This window comes from Pelecanus crispus, chromosome Z (genome assembly GCF_030463565.1).
Source record: "Pelecanus crispus isolate bPelCri1 chromosome Z, bPelCri1.pri, whole genome shotgun sequence".
NCBI lineage: Eukaryota > Metazoa > Chordata > Aves > Pelecaniformes > Pelecanidae > Pelecanus > Pelecanus crispus.
In genome coordinates this window covers 24405191-24424645 of record NC_134676.1, presented here as the reverse complement: position 1 = coordinate 24424645, position 19455 = coordinate 24405191, and the positions used below count along the sequence as shown (strand labels likewise).

The following is a 19455-nucleotide window of genomic DNA, read 5'->3' as shown; positions in this document are numbered from 1 at the left end:
ATCCCCAGTTATCCTTCTTGCCCTTCCTTATACCGTCTCAGGAACAAGAGTCTGGTGATGCATTGTGGCAAAGACAAAATATATTCCTTCACTTAGACTAAGTGTAGTGCCAGCTGAACAAGTCCAGAGTAGAAAATTGTTCATAATGGGGAAGATGGAAAAAAGACTTAGGGAGGTATTCTTAAATTCAGTACTTACTTGGTTAATATGATGTGACTAAGACAAGAATTCTTATTTTTCACATGTAAACATGAAACCATTAAATACTGTAAAAATTTCATCCTGATACATGGTGTTTTCATTTACTCTTTAAATAATTTTAGCCTCAGCCTCACTGCACTAAAAATTAATAGAAAATGTTCCTTTTTCCCAGATCTGTTAGAGGGTTCCTCAGTCACTTGCAGACTTTCCTCTCAACCTCAGTCCTTAAAGGTATACCTTTCTTACATTCAAACAAGCAAGGCCTACTGCATCTAGCAACCAAAAAAAGGTTTACAGAAGGATTCTGAATTTGCAGATGTCAAAGAATCGTATTATTAACTTTGACCTTCAATTTTTCTTATTGAAAACAGCGAATGAAGGTTGGTGCTGAGGTTCACATAGTTCAACTTAATCGAGAACTATAGAGATACTAATCTAGACCTATTAGAAACAAGCTGTGACGTTTGGGAAAAAAGGTTTCATTCTGTTGTAAAGAATGAATAGAAATTCTTCATAAACAGTTGATTTGGTTATTTTCCCAGCTACAGCTAGCCAGAATTTAATCAGGACAAACATGAGGATGAGATTTTAAGACTGAGTTGAAGACAGCATGACAACACTGAAACTGGGCTTGTCATGAAAGAGGTGTTCTGTTTAGATCACTTTAAACTGAAAAGCAAATATTTGGCCTGAAAGGGAAGAACATCAAAGCAAACAAGTTACATACAATATTAAAAAACAGACACATACCAAGAGCAGAACTGCAGATGAGCATGTTAAGGTAAACAAGTACATTAGTTTGACTGGTAAGTTGAAACAAGAAAGAAAAATAGTTAAAATTACTGTTGTGATAAACCCCTCCTATCAACCCAACTGATACCATCTCACTGTAATACTGTCCATCAGTATTGACTGCTGTCTTCTGTATTTTAACTAAATCCTGAGGACTGAGGACCGTTGTTTCGCTTATGTGGTAAAGGACTCAGAACCATGTAGTCTGATCACTAACTGAAGCAGTTAGGTACCTGAATCATACAAATAAATAAGAAAGCCTAGGGCTCTAGAGAAATAATTTGGTCAGCAGTAGAAATGAGAATGACAACTTGTTAAAGAAATTTTTAAGCTAACCTTATTTAAGTGGCAAAGTCATATAAGGAAACGTTAGATCAAAGATGCAACCCTAGTTCTGTGATTGTGGACAATTCACAATAGTGCAATATTTAATTATGATAATGCACCGTTTTCCCTGCAATAACGACACTTCATTTTGCACACAGAATGGATATACATAAGAAAATGGAACTAAGAATGCATTGGCAACAAACACGTTGATCTATTTCAAACCTCAAGTATTTTACCATCAAATCACACTATTATAATTAAAGAAGTGAAGAAGAATAAAGTACCTATCAACTCCATGAGTTTTAGACAGCACACACAGATCTACCCTATGAAGTATGAAAGTTTATGTTTATGGAAATGTAAAAGTATCACACAGTAACTGAAGGCACCTTCAAAGTTAGAAAAGTTAAACACCTGTTTTTTCAACATGTTAAAATAGTAGAATGATAAAAACTGAAGTAATTTCTAGTAATATTGTTCAAAACTCAAACATAAGAACAACATGAAGAACTTCAAAGCTTTCCACAAACATGCAAAAAAGGTAGTTTTAAGTTGAAAAGAAAAATGGGAATGATTTGGTACAGTACCTGACTAACTCTATTGACTTCCTCCTCTTCTTCTTCAGCTTCTTCCCCAAAGGAAAGCAGGTTAAAATTTCTTTAAAAGAGAAAACCCATTTTCTAATAAAATTTTAAATACCATCTTATTAACATTCCATGAAATTTAAACATATTACCTTCATATTGTATGCAATTTTTAAAAAAACTTTTTGTCCTGCTAATTTCAAACAACTACAACATGGTGTTTTGCAATAAACCATGAATATTTAGAGAAGCATGTTCTATTCTATTCCTGAGACGAAACAATCAGGATAGCTAAACATCACTTAGAAAATGGCAAAATGGAATTTAAAAAATTCTGCCTTGACTAACTTTCACAGACTCTTAAATGCTGACAGCTCTGAAAACAGAGCAGTTGCATTTTTTCCAATTTTTTTTTCCAACAGAGCAACATTCAAGTACCAAACTCAAAATTTTCAAGAATGACAGCTCAGAAAGGCATCAAATACACATACATTCACATAATGTAATGAAAAGAAATAAAGATCTTTAATTTTTTTTTCCCCAAAATTAATTGTTTACACTATGTTGGAACCAGTCAGTCACAACATGTTGTATTTCTGTCCAACAGAACTGACAGCATACACACACTTTAGCTTTCCTATTACTTTTCATCACGTGTTTATGACTACCAAATTTCATTCACAGAAACTGAAATTTCCCATGTCAAAATGCCTGCCTTTGGCTAAGTATTTTAGTGAGAGAGAAGTGGTAGCTGATGAAATAAGTTCAAAAACCTCAAAGAACTGAGCTATGACCTACTTACTAGTACGTATTAACTTCATTGTTATCTCAGTCACAAAAGAATGAGTGCATATTCTTGCCCATGGGAAAGGCTTAAGCCTTAAGCTACCCTTTACCTCTCTTTTGTAACAAACTATCAGAGTCCACAAAACAGTTACAGCTCAGCAGATGCACACTTCACTCAGAGCAACTACATTTGCATGATCTCTTCAGAAACAGGGAAGTAGGTTTTGCTAAGACTAGAGACCATTCCTCTGTGCATTTTGGTAAAGCCTTGTGTTTCAAAAGCAGAAACAGAAAATTACCAAGCTGCAAATTAAAGGTGAAAGAAAATTAACCACCACTTATGTTGTACATATTTACTTTGTGCCTTTTACTTTGGACTTCTTAGTTTCTTCTTCTGGTTTGTCCTTCTTCAGTTTTCTATTTGGTCTTGGAACAATGTCATCAAAAGGATTAAACAAAACCTGTTAAAAAAGTAGTATTTTAGACACATCTTCAATAAGTATTTTGTTATAATCAAATGATTCAATATTTTAAAACAATATCTAAAAAGACATGCCAAGTTTTCATACTAGAGTTTTCTGAACACTATGAACAAAAGAATTTTAAAAATTCAAATTTCAAATGACTCACCTCACTACTTCTTATTTTGTGTGGACTGAGAGGTCTCTCTTCCTTGTCAACTTCTACTTCAGCCAGGCGCAACATATTATATATTGTATCCCCTGTAACCTGTCAAATTCATAAAAAAGGTTTGAAAGTCGTTGCCTATAATTTTTGTTAATTATTCTGCAAAATGCAATTTGCAAATTTGCAAAAAGCAATTTTGAAAATACAAATGATACAGGAAATACTGTAAGCATGTAAGATTTCTAAAAGACAGCAAGTACAATGCACAAAGGTTTGTGGTTTTTTTCAATTTAACAGCATAAGTTGAAGGAATACAGGTAGCTAAACCTGCATTTTTGAGAGCGTATGCGGGGTAAGATGTCAAATTCTTAGTGAGCTGTGAAACAGGAAAATAAAAGACACTGTGAAATGAAAAAGTAGTTGGTTTATTTTCTTTCAAGTAAATCATGAAAGTGCTAAATTCATCTTATGTTTTTTGATTCTCCTGATTCTTCTTGGATAATTAGAATTTACAAACAGAATTTTCTAAAACATGACCAGTATTAGATGAACCGAATAATAAGCTAGAATCATAATAATATTAGTAAGATTATTCAAAGAAAGCACAACACAAAAATATAATTTAGAAGAATAACAGCAAGTAGATAATTATGGAAACAACCCATAGAAACATTTCTACCAGACATGGGAAACAAAGAGAACGGAGACAGCTTAGAAAGCAGTGAAATAAATTTCAAATGTATGTAGCAGCAAACAACACTATACACAAACACCTCTGAATACAGAGAAATTTATAGTATCTTCAGTCAAACTCAAACAGGGACTCTAGTCCGTGTAGCAGACCTTTCCAAAGATTGTGTGCTTGTTATTAAGTTCATCTGCACGACCCAACGTAAAGAAAAATTGACTCCCGTTATCGTGGGGCCCAGCATTTGCCATAGCAACAAGTCCTCTTCGATTAAATCGCAATCGGGAGTGGAACTCATCCTGTCAAAGACAGAAAAGAACACGATTTAAGTATGTAACTATTTTTGCCACTTCTTTAGGTATGGCTTATTTACATCAATATGCACACACGGAAAATATGCTATTAATTTTATTTTAAATCAGGCAGTAATAAAACCAGTCTTTTGAAACTTAACGCCACAATTGTATTTAAAAGCTTCTGTTTGCAGCAGAAAATATTCTTTACAGTCAGTTTTTTCTTCTTAGTGCCTATAATAATGCAAACAAGCGAACAACCTTCTTTCAAAAGAAACCATAAACATGTAATGAACAAACACCAAAAGAAAAAAATTCTAAACTACTGTATCAATAATAGAAAGACATACGATTTAATAAAAACTCTAAGTTCTATCTTGTTAACTTTCTCTTTTCCCATCATTGCCTAATAATCAATTGTTATTCATTATTTTTGCTGGAATTTATTACCGCTCCAATATTAAAAAAATCCAAAGCATTTCTAAAAGTAACTGTATTTCACACATTTCTCGGAAAACTATCATTCTTGTTTACCACTGTATTTAGGAGAAAAATCCTAATTCATGTAAACTAACTGGAAGCTCAATAACAGGTTGTAATAGTACAGTATTGCAAAAATCCATAGAAAGAACATTTTTCTGGAACATAAGAAGACCCAATAGGACCACTTTCAAAGCAAGGTGAAAGCGATGAGTAATATATTAATACCATGACAGTACCAGAATTCTAAACACTGCAATATTGAGATACCACTAATTTTAAGCACCAATGCTACTACAATATTGGTAATATTTGTTTTATTCTCTGCTCAGGTACCAGTCCCTTCCACAAACTTCACGTTTGTGTTATATGTACGAGTCTACTCTAGCAGGAGGGAGATGGAAAACCCAGAGACAGGTTACGCAGCTTCAGTCACGAGTTAAAGGTGCCTGCCCCATCTGAAAAAGAAACAATCGGGCAGAACAAACACAGCTGCTGTGCATGTGTAGAATTATAGAATGCTTTAGATTGGAAGGGAACTTTAGAGGTCATCTAGCCCAACACCCCTGCAGTGAGCAGGGACAGCTTTAACCAGATCAGGGTGCTCAGAGCCCCGTCCAACCTGACCTTGAATGTTTCTAGGGATGGGGCCTCCACTACCTCTCTGGGCAACCTGTTCCAGTGCTTCACCACCCTCACTGTAAAAAATTTATTTCTTATGTCTAGTCTAAATCTATTCTTCTTTAGTTTAAATCCATTATTCCTTGTCCTGTCACAACAGACCTTGCTAAAAAGATTGCACCCATCCTTCCTATAGGTCCCCTTTACGTACTGAAAGGCTGCAATAATGTCTCCCTGCAGCCTTCTCCAGGCTGAACAACCCCAACTCTCTCAGCCTTTCCTCATAGGAGAGGGGCTCCAGCCCTCTCATCATTTTTGTGGCCCTCCTCTGGACCCGCTCCACCAGGTCCATGTCTTCCCTGTGCTGAGGGCTCCAGAGCTGGATGCAGTACTCCAGGTGGGATCTCACCAGAGCAGAGTAGAGGGGCAGAATCACCTCCCTCGACCTGCTGGCCATGCTTCTTTTGATGCAGCCCAGGATGCGGTTGGCTTTCTGGGCTGCAAGTGCACATTGCCGGCTCATGTCCAGCTTTTCATCCACCAAGTGGATTGTCCTGGTTTCGGCTGGGATAGAGTTAATTTTCTCCCTAGTAGCAGGCATAGTACTGTGTTTTGGATTTAGTAGGAGAAGAATGCTGATAACACACTGATGGTTTAGTTGTTGCTAAGTACTGCTTATGCTAGTCAAGGACTTGTCAGCTTCCCATGCTCTGCCAGGTGCACAAGAAGCTGGAAGGGGTCACAGCCAGAATAGTTGATCCAAACTGACCAAAGGGCTATTCCATACCATATGACATCATGCTCAGTATAGAAACTGGGGGGATTGGCCGGGGAGCAGCGATCGCTGTTCGGGAACTGTCTGGGCATCGGTCAGCAGCTGGTGACCAATTGAACTGTGCATCACTTGCTTTGTGTATTATTATTATTATTATTATAATTATTGTATTGTTATTATTATCATTACTGTTTTACTTTATTTCAGTTATTAAACTGTTCCTATCTCAGCCCAGGAGTTTTTCTCACTCTTACTCCTCCGAATCTCTCCCCCATCCCACTGGGGTAGGGGGAGTGAGCAAGCAGCTGCGTGGTGCTTAGTTGCTGGCTGGGGCTAAACCACGACATGGATGAAGCTACCTGAGTGTAGCTTCACTCAGGATCTGAGCCTCCTGGTATCCTTAATACCAATGAACGCATATACAACATTCAGAGACCTTTGCTAAATGAGATACAATGTGCATAAACAACATACGTTTCCACATCAGTTTGCCACATATCAACACCCACTATTCACTCTTCCCCCCTCCCTATTTTTCCTTGTGAAATTCATGCTAGTAAGGTTATACATTTATCGTAATATCAGAACAGGTAGATTTAAGAACTCTCAATTCAAAAAGGCATATTCAAAAATACTGAAGTAACACATGAAAGCAATTACCGTACATGTATAATGTTGCATTTCTAATACAAGATTTGTTTTCTCACAACCTAACACAGTAGGAAGAACAACTGATAGAGAATAACCAAAAATTAATGCATAAGATATACAGATTTGTACCTTGAAGGGAGCTCCATAGATGGAATCTCCGCCTGATCCAGTACCAGTGGGATCACCTCCCTGCACTATAAAGCCAGGCACCACTCTGTGAAATATCGTGTTATTGTAATACTCTAAAAAAAAAAAAAAAAAATAAACACATGTAAGTGGTAACCTTTATATAGATTATGCAGACATGTCCAGAGACTGAACTTCCAGAAAGCAAGTACTGTAACTAGATTCTGCTATTTCCACTGGGTTCCCCCTTCTCCCACTGTCTTGCTCAGTGTGACTGTATCTCAGCCACAAAGTATTGCTGATGACATTTATGAAAAAAAAGTGGTGTCATATGTTTCTGTTGCAAAAGACACTGCACGTCACTGACAAGATGATATTGATGAATTATCTTCTTTTCAGCTTTTAAGTTTTATCACTGGAATACTACCAATGTATATTAATTTAAAAGGAGAGCTAAAACTACTGTGTTCTCTCCCAGCCAACACACCACACACATTGTTAGCCATACCCGTACACCAAATGATTAGCATTTTCACTCACCAGCATGGAACACAGGTGTCACCCTTTTCACCACCTACACTGTACCCAAACTGATCATTTTCACAGAATGAAAGACACAGTACATTTTGCTCCCTAAGTTATCTTCTTTTATCTATCTATCAGATAAGGGTTATGAGATCATAAGAAAACAAAAGGAATGAAAACTTAACTTTACTTGACATATATTTCTGGTTACTTTTTTTTTTAAATAAATAAAAATAGATCTGCAGCATGCTGCAAGACAAAGCAGGATCTGCAAACATTGCAGCACAGCTAGATATATTAATGGATGGTTATATGCTAGGATACTCACAAGAGAAATACTCAGATTTATTATACGAAGCATAGGATCCTACACAGCAGTCAGACAAGTTCAGAAAGGAAATAAAGCCCTTTTTAACACAGAGAATAACTGAACAATTAGGACTTACCAAGGGCTAAGAAACTGATTTACCATTGCAAAAAATCTCCACATCTCCACGTTAGGTATAAGAACACAGAACAGGCTGGATCCATGATGGAGGTACAAACCCTAGACTGCTATTTTTCCTTAACAGAGGAGGGCTAAAAGAACTCTTAACAACTCTATAAATGCATAAATGGGATAATAACAGCTAGAAAACACATAAAGACACCAGGTCCTTCACAAATTCTTGTTACAGTTTTCCCAGTAGGGAGCTTCTCATGCTGGTACCCACTACTTCAGTGAAGAGTGTTACAGAGCTTCCACCAACAAAAAACTACAGCAAACGAAACATTAGAAGCACATATGAAAATAATGAAAAGGTAGAAAAGATGGTGATACCGAAATGAGAATTTTGGAGGATGTCCAATATTGCATCATTACCATTTCATACATACATTAAAGAAGTAGTTATACATTATAGAGACTTGCTGAAGATAAGCCTTCCCAAGCCTCTGGCACACAACTTTTCAGTAGTACTACATCATCTGCTACATTTGAGAAAACCATCTAAATTTTTTTTTTTCCCCATGGTGTTCCTTGAAAAACATTGTCTGAGTGTTAGTTAATATCTTCTAAATACAAATAAATTAATTAACATATTAAAGTTAAAATATAGTTATGACCTCTATTTTATAAAAAAGGCACAAAGAATGCATATGAAATAATTTCAATAACTCCTATCCCATTCAGTCATTACCTTCCATACAAAGCTGGATGAAATTTCGACATGCTTTTGGTGCTTCTTTTGACCATAATTCGATATCTATATCTCCTGCTGTTGTTCTCAGCAAAACCTACAAAAATACAGACAAATACACCATTAGTTTTATTGTAACTTAGTCAGTGATCAAAGAATATCATTGCTGAGTTAAAAAAACACTTCCAAATTCATTATATTAGTAACAGTAGTAAACATTCAAATGTGTCAGGTACCTGTTAATTCTAGATAGAATCACACAATCATTTAGGTTGGAAAAGACCTTTAAGATCAAGTCCAACCATTAACCTAACACTATGCAAATATTTGCAATAATTTAAATATTTGCTTTGTTGAAGTGAAAGTGAGGTGATGGTATCCTGAGCACAGACAAGCCTTTGTGCCCAAATCACAGACGACTTCAGAGTTAATTTCATTCTAGCTATCGCAAAAGAAAGTCCAACTGACAAAGGTTTATAGTCAGACTCCCAGCAGTTTCAAATAGCATTGCCAGAACTTAAGATACAGTTTTGAACCGATATGTATAATAAGGCTTCAAGGCCAATGACCTGGCACCTGACACGTGATACTTAGATACCATTTGTCACTTCTGTAATGAAACAAGATGGGAAAAAAAAAAAAATTATGCCACAAATCTCTGAAGGCATATACCTCTCTTACAAGTAATACTACCAAATTCAATGAGAAATCATAATAAAATTAAGAACGTAAGATATAATCAACAATAGAGGAAATGAAGTGAAACGCTTTAAGGACTGCTCTGTGTTATGTGTGCACACAGCACACGTCGTGCTTTGACACAGGTAATGTCTTTCAGGGGTGTATCACCTCACACTAACTCTAACCAAACCAGCACCGCAAGACGGAAACCACCACCACCACCACACACACACAGCGCGTATACTCCTCACCTGCCCCCCACACCCCCTGCAACACAGTTTCTTCACCCCGCCCCCCCCCCCCCCCCCCCCATTCAAAGCAACCGCGGCGCACAACCCACCCCCCCGCAGAGCGCGCACCGCCCTCACCCGAATCCCCCCGCAGGCAGGTATCGCAGCCTCCTCAGCCGCGCTCCCCACGCACAGCGCGTACCCCCCGCCGCCTGCAAAGTCCCCACGGAGCACAGGGTTTCCTCACCCGCACCCCCGAGGAGCGAACACCCCCTCAGCAGCAGCCCCCCGCCCGCACACCACGGGCAGCCCCTTCACCTACGCTGCAGCGCAGCTCGCCTCCACCCCACGGCCTGCCCGGGCCGGGCCGGGCCTGCCCCTCGCCCGCCACAGCAACAGCCCCAGCCCCCGCCCCCGCCCCCGACAAGCCTCACTTTGCCGTTGGTGGGGGGCTCCTGGATGTAGATGTTGCTCATGGTCGGGAAAGGACCGTCCCGGCAGGTGAGCGACCGCCCGGGCTCGACTCTCGGCTACGCTTCGGCTCTAAAGCGTCCTACCGCCCCGGACTTCCCGCCATCTTGGGCGCCTCTATGCAGCCCAGGGAGGTGTGGAGGAGGTTGCCCAAGCCAGGAGAAAGGACGAAGGGATAAGTCCCCAGTCGAAGTCTCTACGGCAGTCAGTGAGGCAGGAGTTCCTTTCATAAAGACGTGGAGTCTTCTCCAGACCCCTGCAGTCCCTCCCCGTGGCTCCCGCCCGGAACTGAGGTCCCCCATCCTCCCTGTGAGTGGCACGGTCCGAGAGTGCGCCGGGCAAAGCCTTCCGGCGGGGAGAGGCGGCCTTGGAGGCCCGGGGCGGGGCGGCGGGAACGGCGGCGGGAGGCGCCATGGCTCTGCCGGGTGAGGGGCTCCCAGCCGGGTCTGCGGGGAGAGAAGGGGGGCCCAGCACGTTGGGAAGGGGAGATGAACCTAGGGCCGGCATGTTGGGAAGGGGAAATAAGCGGCGGGTTGAGGGAAAATTAGGCGGGGAGAGCGCGCGATGGCGCATCGCAGTGGGAAGTGTGAGGCGGGCAGGGCGGCGGGGCGGCGCATCTCATCATCTTCCTGAGGCCGGCGGGGAAACGCTGCTCTGGTCTGCACAGCCGCTTTTCTAAAACAGCTGGCCTTGGGCAGCGGGAGGGAGGGAGGTGGCCGGGGAAGGGCGGAAGGGTCAGGCCAGCTGCTGCTGACGGGCGCGGCCATGCAGTCCCTTCCTTCTAGGCCTGCTGGGCCTCTCCCCAGCGTTTTGGGTGAGTGGTGACCAAGTCTGTTAGTGCAGACCTGTCGTCTGCTAGTATAAGCCACCTTCTTTAAAGTTAGATCCGAAGAATGGCTGTTGTCGGACTTTGTTTTCCTCCTCGTGTTTTGTTCTGGATTAACATTTGTGTCCCACTAGATTATTGCTTAAATAGACCCACTGAGAATGATGACAGGCCAGGCAGAAAGGCTTGCAGCATTTGCCAAGTATTTAGATCTATGTTAGCCAAACATATAGCTGTTGCTTCATAATTTTTTCTTGATCCTGAGACATGAAGAGTGTTTGGTTAGAGAAGAGCTGAACAAGCTTGACCTTTCATGAGCTCCTCTTAAGAAAAGAGAATACCTTAATAAGCTTGCTCCCATTCTAGAAAGAGTTCTTGAGCAAGGCATCTCATGTTTGCGTTCAAAGGTTTCCAAAGCTCTTTTTTGCAACCTTTTGCTCTAGTGAATGAGTGAGGTCCTTAGTGATGGCTGCTGCTGTGTTGGTTGTTAATTTTCTTGAGGATTAACACCTGGGAAGAAGGGAGTGAGAAAAGGAAGCTTCTAGTAATTTGTTTGCTTTTAATTATCTAAAACTTCATCTAGTCTAAAACCCTACTTCTAACAATATTATTGAAAGCCAAGAGTAATAATACAATTTCAGTCTTGGAAATTTGGTGGGAGTATTTGGTGACAATATTCTTGTCATCTGCTGGGTATTTCTTCTGGAAATCCTGACAAATGGCACCTTGCACATATTATGGGAGATGTAGCGTATGCATGCCTGTACTGACCTCCCTGGCATGGAATACCAAATCTTTCTTTAGCTACAGGTCAGTTACACAGTAGGGCTGAAGTTTATTGGGTATTTCAGAAAGCTGAGACAAAGTAGGTAGCTTAGGTGATCTTGCTTTCTAGTCCCAAGGTGTAGTGAACAAGCAGATGCTGTTTTGAGTATTTCTTTGACATGACATTGCAAGATACCGGTATAGTTTGTTCCTTGCTTCTTGACACTCTCTTCCATGTTGCCTACATCCTTACCTCTCATGGGTTTCCCTCAAAATATAGTTGTAAAAGAGGCACCTAAACACTGCTGAGTTTATAGACCTCAAAGGGGGTAATAAAGTTTTGGGATCTGTGGAAAACCATGTGTCATAATGGAATGTATGTATCTTTATAGCTTAACTTTCCAGTACTCTTCAGGGCACAGACCAGTGAATTAAGTTTCCAAGTTAGTTTTTCAGCCTGGGGTTTGAAAGTTTCTCTGCTATTTTAAGTAGAGTTTTCTGAAGACAATGCTTGCCTTAGTAAATCAAAGTTTAAATTCATGGAGCTGATGTACTTCCTTTCTGGTTCTCTAATTTCTGTCATGGATTTCTTGTTATGTTTGCTTAATTACTTATTTAAGTTAATGACCTAGTTATTCAGAAAACTGTATGTAACTGTTTAAGTCACTGCGGTTTTCATACTCCATTCAGTTGGAAGATAGAAGAGCAAGATAAATCCTTTGATTTTGGAAATGCATTTGTGACTTTCATTATCAATAGGCTCATATGATTAAAAATAAGACTGATGTATTTTTCAGGGGCAGGTGTCTGGGGTTTCTCTTCTTCAGACCCATGTCCTATTATGTCTGTTTAACTTAACTGTGGGCTCAGATGGGAAAATCACACACTTTCTATATCTAAAATTTGCACCGTTCTGGTCCTCCTTCCTGCATAGCATTGACGGACTTTTCTGCTACTCTCTTCACTTTATTCCACATTTACTTTCTTGTGCCCATTCATTTTTTGTATTTAGTGCCATGTTGCCTGGATTCAGAATCATTTAGCAATTTGTTTAGCTTTTTTTTTTTTTTTAAATTGTTTCTGTCTGTCTTTTGTCATTTTTCAGAAGTGATTGTTTTGCTCTTTTTTAATTGCCTTTTTAAGACAGTTCTTGTAATTAAAATATAAATTACTTGAGAGTTTCTAGTGAATGTTTGTCAAGGTCCATGCACTGCTAGAATTTATAAGAACACTAGCGCACAGTTATGGATCAGTGGAATGTCAGATAGCTATTACTGTGTTCATACTGTAACTAAACAAATGCATAAGCTTTCAGAGAAGTGCAATAATTATTAAAATTATAATGGAAAGGTCCTAATAAATCAAATGAGGATTTGGCAATAATTTGTGTGAAACTAAATGACGTGTAGCAGTTTATACTAGCCAAATTTGTTCTGATAGATTACTGCACAGAAAAGTAACCTTAGAAATGCACTGTTTTGCTTTTCTTTAAGATTTTTTAAGAGATCTTAGTGTACTTCATACTCTGAGGAGCGATCACTCCTGTCTGTGTATTGACATTACAAAGCTAGATTTAAAATAAACTTGAGAGTTCTGTTTAGGAACACCTAATTGATGACATTTTCTCTTTCAGGTGGAAATAAGGATAATATCAGAGCAGGATGCAAGAAGTGTGGCTACCGTAAGTCTGTAGTAAGCAATATGAAGTTATAGTGTTTTCTTCATTTTATGATGCTGAAGCTGCCTTTTGAGGAGGGCAAAATATAAAAAAGGAGTGTTCTGCCTTGTTGCCCAGACATTTGTCAGTTTAAATTACCATAATTTTATTTATTTATTTATTTATTTCCTGTTAATTTTCTGGCTCCTTACACCTATTTCTGCTTTTGAAAACCCTTGAGTCTCTCAGGAAAAGAAAGAGTATGCTGTTGTGTTCATATATACTACATTTGCCATGCAATTACTTGAGAAACTTTGAATTGAGAGCATGGTCTTTGATATGTACTGAGATTACCATTTGTGCTTATTCTGAGTCTCACTGCAAACTTAGGCAAGCATTTCAACTCAAGTCAAGTCTGATCTGTTTCAAAAGAAAAAAATAATTTAAAATCTGTATGATCTTCTACACTAAGAAAACATACTTCTTTGTGCATTCTGTATTTTAAGAAACAGTTAATTTTGTTACTTACAAGTTCTGCTGTTAGCATTTAGCTCATGCTTTGCATTGTGCTCTGATCATATAAGCATGTCTGTGGCTACTGTCCTGATGAATGGAGACAGGTCTTAGTGAAGATTTTAATTTCTTAATCACTAACTCTTGTTTTTAGAACAATGGAAGGGTGGACACTGTTTTGCAGTGAATTGTGTTGAACTTTCAACAAAGTGATTTAATCTTTTTTTATGAGCATTATGTGGGGTCAAGGGGGAAAAAAGCTTGCTTCGTTCTTTCCTTGTAGACTTTGTCACCAACAAATTTTGTCAATGAATTGCTTTGTGTATCTCTTCTTCCAAAGGAACAGGGATATCAGTATAGATTTAGTGCTTCATTTCTACATGCAGTAAGTATCCGAAGGTTCCTGGAAGAGAAGGAAACTTGTAGTCAAATCACACAACCTGTATTTATGTTCCTGAAAGCTTTGTGTTCAAGCTGTAGGCATTTTGGTATGAAGATGATGATTTTATTTCAATTGCTACTTGACTTCCTGTGTCTTTAGCTCAGTTTCTCCCAAACTGTATCTTCAGTTTGGTTTATTTCTCTTTCTTATCCCAATAGGTGTATTCAGCACAAGGTTTCTAACTCTGGTCATGATTATTGAGATATAACTTAGAAAACCAAAAATAATAGTCAAGTAGTAGCTTAATATTATGTACTGGTTGTTAAAGATTATGTCTCATAAGCGAATACGATTCTTCTGTTTCACTAGAGGGAGACAAAAAGAGCAATACAACACACTCAACTGTAGTTTTTTAAAAATTCCACTTCATGCTTTTAGGTAATTTCTTCAGGAAGGATCTGAAACCATTACAAAAATAGAAAGTAAAGTTTGGACAAAATCTTTAAATTAACAGAAATAAGACAGGTCATAAAGCACTATTAAATGGAATAACATTGCACAACCTGTCAAAAGTCTTTGAGGTTTTTTCAAAGTAAGCGTTCTGCCTCCTTGTTCACAGGTTGCAGCCTAGCTTTTTTTTTCACTTCTCAGAACTGGGTAATACTAAAATGGATGTTCTTTAGTTTCTGATTTTTTTTTGGTAAATTGTAATTTTTCTTTCTGAATATTTTATTCAGCTGGTCACCTGACATTTGAATGTCGAAACTTCCTCCGAGTAGATCCTCAAAGAGATATTGTTTTAGATGTTAGCAGCACTAGCAGTGAAGACAGTGAGGAAGAAGAACTACAGAGATTGCAAGCCATGCGTGAAAAAAAGAGTAAGGGGTTTGTTTTCTTTTTTCCTTAAAGTATAAATTGGATAATGGTCTTCTGAAGTGCTGGAACTGTCATTTTATCCTTTTTGATAATTACTATTAGTTCTTATAGCTTGTGCTTTAAAAGTAGGTCTTTTACTTCAAGTGTTCAGACTTCAGAGATTTGATACACCCACATTATTATTAATTCCTGTTATTGGAACATCTCCAAAAGGCTCCTAAATGTAAAAGATTGTAAGTCGGTTACTAAGAAGCTGCTTAGGAGAAAATGACATGTGTGCTCTGAGTTAATCTTTTGATTATGGCATGTAGTTTAAACATCTTAAAGTAGATAGTAGCTCTTTAATGACAAATATGACAGCTGAATTTCTCTCTAGTCTCTAAGTAGTGTTTTAGCTGAAACAGCTAGTGAATTTAATGTCAAGATTCGTATTTGGAGAAGTACTGTTCTCTCTTTGGGACATCTGAGCTTCAACTGTTTGTCAGAGAGAGAATAGATGGGTTATTTAGCAGATACTTGAATTCATTTGTATTTGGACTCCAAAGAAGCAGTTCCCCTAAGTAAGAAGGGGAGGTTGTTCCACTGTAGCATGTTTTAAATGAATGAATATTCTTCCCCTCTGACCCTTGAAACGTCATTTTTTGTTCTGTTGCTCTCACATTCTAGACTTGACATTCAGTTCCTAGTAATGATGCTACTTAGGAAGGAGAAGGGATAGATAGAACCCTCTGATTTGCTGGAACACTTCAAAAGAAATGGATAGTCTGCTTGTCAGGAGTGCTGAATTGGGACTGCAACAGTCCTTTCTTGCAACAAGTCTCTTTAGAAAAACTTGTTCCCACTTACTATGTACTTTTGAATGTAAGGGGTTTTTTTTGGCCCTAAACTGATTGAAGATGGATATCTGCAGGAAAAACAGCTGTTTACTTGATCTTGTACTATCCCTGTTGATTATATGTTCTTTCTCAAACTGTGGCTGCTATGTCTACTGTAAGCAGATATGTATCTTTAACCGTCAATAATTTAGGCAGGATTTTGCCATTTTCAAGTGGCCTCATCTTCTCAGGACTTTTGCAGTGTTTGCACGTAGATTTTTGCACCATTTTCTTAAAAATACCGAGTGCTTGTTCACACATTCTTGTTCATGGTTTTTATTTGCTCCAAAAGTAATTTGTTTTTTGTAACTCATACTGAATTCTTTCAAATTTCACTCCAGAACACACAGACCAGTAATTTCTATTTGTGGTAGCAAATGAATGAGTGCAGTAGCATGCAGACTCTATGGGAAGTTATTTTTATGATAGAAATAAGATTAAATGCTCAAAATTAGCTATCTGTTTTAAGGATAAGTTGTAAAGCCAGTATTTTCCTGTTAGCTGGCATTGTAATGTGTCTTTATATAGTGGATTTGCATTTTGGAGAATTCAAAAATACTTTTTGAACTAGTATAGTAAAATCTAAGGTCAGAAATTGCATCCCTTGTGATAAAAATACTGCTTGTAAGTGAAATGTGAAGATACCACAGAATACTGTACAGTGTTAGGGCAGGAAACAAATGTGACCAGGTAAGGGGTGTCTCTTCTGCCAATTTTTGTAGACAGTGTATTGACAGTTAACTCAAATTTATCTTAGTTACGGCATAGCTACTTATGAAGTATGAAATGGGGATGTGTGAAAGTTACTCAGGTAAGCCTAAGGGAATATTCCTTTTTTTGTATGTTCTAGTAAAATGACCTGTTTTCAGACTTGGGCAAGTCTTTTAAAATACAGAAGAATGGATATGAAAACCTAAAGCTGAAGTAAACATATAGAAAAAGTCACAACTTTTTGCTACGTTTTATGGGCCTTCCTTCATTCATTGTGCTTAGATCAAAGTCATTAGAATGTAGGTTGTATAAAAAGTTCTGCTACTCTGCAAAATACTTCTGAAATTACTATACTAGACCGGAATTTGGAGAAGGAAAAGAAAAATTTTTAAGAAGAATTTTGTAGTAAGTTTACATTGCTATTGAAGCCACTCTTTTAATGCTGATCTTAATTCAGACAAGTGTTTTGTAAACTGTAACCTTTTATCCATAGATCTAAATGAGGAGGAAGAAAAAAAGAAACAAAAAAGGAAAAGCAAAGAAAAAACAAAATTAAAGAGACCAAGGAAAAGGTAACTATCACACACCTATTTTAATTTCAAAACAGAACTTTAGAAATATTTCTGGTGTTTGAGTTATCAGAAAACGTTGCCTCTTTTGATGCAACTTTATTTTTAAGTACATCTTTGGTTTGAAAATCTTCCTGGTTTCTGGTTAGAAGTTGTTTGTTCTTTGAGTAGTGGTAAAGGCAGAGGCTTTCCGCTATGGAGTTAGGACCATGGAAGTCTAGACAGCTCTAGCAAGCTGCCTGTCTGCAGGTCTGAGAAAGCAATGCTCCGTCTGACCATCCAACAGTAGGCAAAATGTTGTGGGGAAACAAGAAGTGGGGAGGATTATGGGGTTGGTCCCCAACTTAGCTCACATGGAGAGGTCTCCCTGCAGTTCAGAGACCCCCAAGATTCCCTATGTGCACACATGCATGCGTAGATACAGACGCACACGCGCAAACACACTCTCTATGTATCACGTAACTACCAAAAGGAAAACTTCTGTAGTTTTACTTAGCATGTGCTGAGTTTTAATGTTCCTGTTACTGTAGACGTAGAAGAAGAAAAAGTGTTACTCCAATTTCAAAGAAAAATGTCATCATACCCAAATTTATTGTGAACCTGAGATTTGGCCTGCTGACTGATTTTTTTTTTTTTTTTTTTTTTTTTTTCTTAGATGAGACTATAGACTGGTTAGTCATTAGGACTGTCGATGAGACAGTATCCCAGGAACTGCACTGAGAGCTAGGAAATGTGTAATGTATTTGGAGGCCATAATAATAAGTTTTTCAGAAATAAAGAAACAGGATTTAACACTGATTGTATTGGCATTTTTCCCCTTCCCTATTTATGTAGTGTGGCTCTAACTTACACTTATGAAGACAGTAGAAAAGAGTCAGTCTGCTGGCTGTAATCTTTATATGCAAGTAATTAATAGTTAATCATGTAAACAATAGCACAAAACTGCCCCTTTGAGTATAATAATCATGACTTTTCTTTTATTGTCATCTTAATTCTTCTGTGTTTGTAATCACTCATCACTGCTGGCTAGAAACCAATATTACCAGCTGCAAAAGCATCCAAATTTGTCATACCTGTTTCTCTTAGATCTTTGCATGAGAGAAATACATTAAGATTCGTCTGAAGGCGTTACTGTAGCATTGTTATTGATCATGTGATATTTTAAAAGCTGGAAGATCTATCTTACTGTCATACTTTCAGTTTTCTGTTGGTCTGTACTCTTAGTCTTCTTACTGAAGGTTGAAAACCACACAACTGGCCTGTTCCATTGTTAATTAATCTGTATTATAAACATACTGCTTTTCTGGCACAATAGTCTAACTAGAAAAGTCATTGTTCAGTTGAACATGCAGACTGAGATATCATAAGCTTTCCAGTGGATGCTAGTGTACAAATTTTACACCAGATTAGATTTGTGACATTATATAAATACTGAAATTTAAAAAACCACATTATTCTTATGGCATTTTCCTTCTTTAATTACATATCAATCTGTATATTTTTTTTTTTACTAGATCTTCCTCATCAAGTGCAGCTGAAGAGGATGGGCCAAAGTCAAAAAAACAAAAATCACACAAAAAAGAAAAGGAAAAGGAAAAAAAGAATAAATCTAAGAAAGGAAAACATCATAAAAAAGAGAAAAAGAAGAGACGAAAGGAAAAAAGTTCATCTTCTGATAGTTCAGACAGTTCTAGTAGTGACTGAGGTGCTGGCCTGTTTTTGCATTCACTTCTGCAGAGAATATGACTTTCAAATCAAATTTATTCATGCATTGCAATGCTGTTGTTTTAAAATTATATATATATATATATTTTTAAGAAATCTATTTGCAAATATGAGTGCTTCAAATCATTAAATGGACCATTTGGGAAAAAAATTTTGTCTTCTATTTCAAGTTTATTAGTACTAAACCATGCAAGTTTAACTAGTTCTTCACTCTTAGTTCAGTTGTGATTAGTTGTGTTTGGAATCCTTTACACTAGGATGTAGTAAACTTCAGTTTGCTAGTCTTTACGTAGAAAGATTTGGAATTAAATATGCTTAATGTCAGAACAGCTAAATCTAATTTGGAAATTCAAGTAAGATTTTCTATTATGTTATCCTTTAAATAAATGTATGTTTTGCATAACGTTTTTTACTTACATACGTTAATCAGTTAAGCGGAAATATGAAATAGTGTTTGGTTCCAGAGAAGGGAAAGAATAGACAATGAGAAGCTAAAAGAGATTGCTTCTTCAAAATT

The 19455-nt window shown here is 37.9% G+C and overlaps 2 protein-coding genes across 5 annotated transcripts in view; one reads left to right on the top strand and one right to left on the bottom strand.

Annotated features, from left to right (window-relative positions):
• CWC27 (CWC27 spliceosome associated cyclophilin) overlaps positions 1-10133 on the bottom strand; it is a 133662-nt gene extending 123529 nt beyond the window's left edge. For all 4 annotated transcript variants that reach the window (XM_075726155.1, XM_075726153.1, XM_075726157.1 and 1 more), the window contains exons 1-7: positions 10003-10133; positions 8658-8754; positions 6958-7070; positions 4164-4307; positions 3324-3422; positions 3051-3154; positions 1911-1980 (exon numbers count right to left, since the gene is read on the bottom strand). In XM_075726155.1, the coding sequence (XP_075582270.1) occupies positions 1911-1980; positions 3051-3154; positions 3324-3422; positions 4164-4307; positions 6958-7070; positions 8658-8754; positions 10003-10044 (669 nt within the window). In that variant the 5' untranslated portion in view covers positions 10045-10133. The remainder of the gene's footprint in view (positions 1-1910; positions 1981-3050; positions 3155-3323; positions 3423-4163; positions 4308-6957; positions 7071-8657; positions 8755-10002) is intronic.
• Positions 10134-10434: 301 nt separating this feature from the next.
• SREK1IP1 (SREK1 interacting protein 1) lies at positions 10435-19192 on the top strand. The gene is made up of 5 exons (XM_075726488.1): positions 10435-10464; positions 13264-13311; positions 14920-15060; positions 17138-17216; positions 18728-19192. The coding sequence occupies exons 1-5, from the start codon at positions 10452-10454 to the stop codon at positions 18915-18917; spliced, it is 471 nt and encodes a 156-aa protein (XP_075582603.1). The 5' UTR covers positions 10435-10451; the 3' UTR covers positions 18918-19192.
• Positions 19193-19455: the final 263 nt, after the last annotated feature.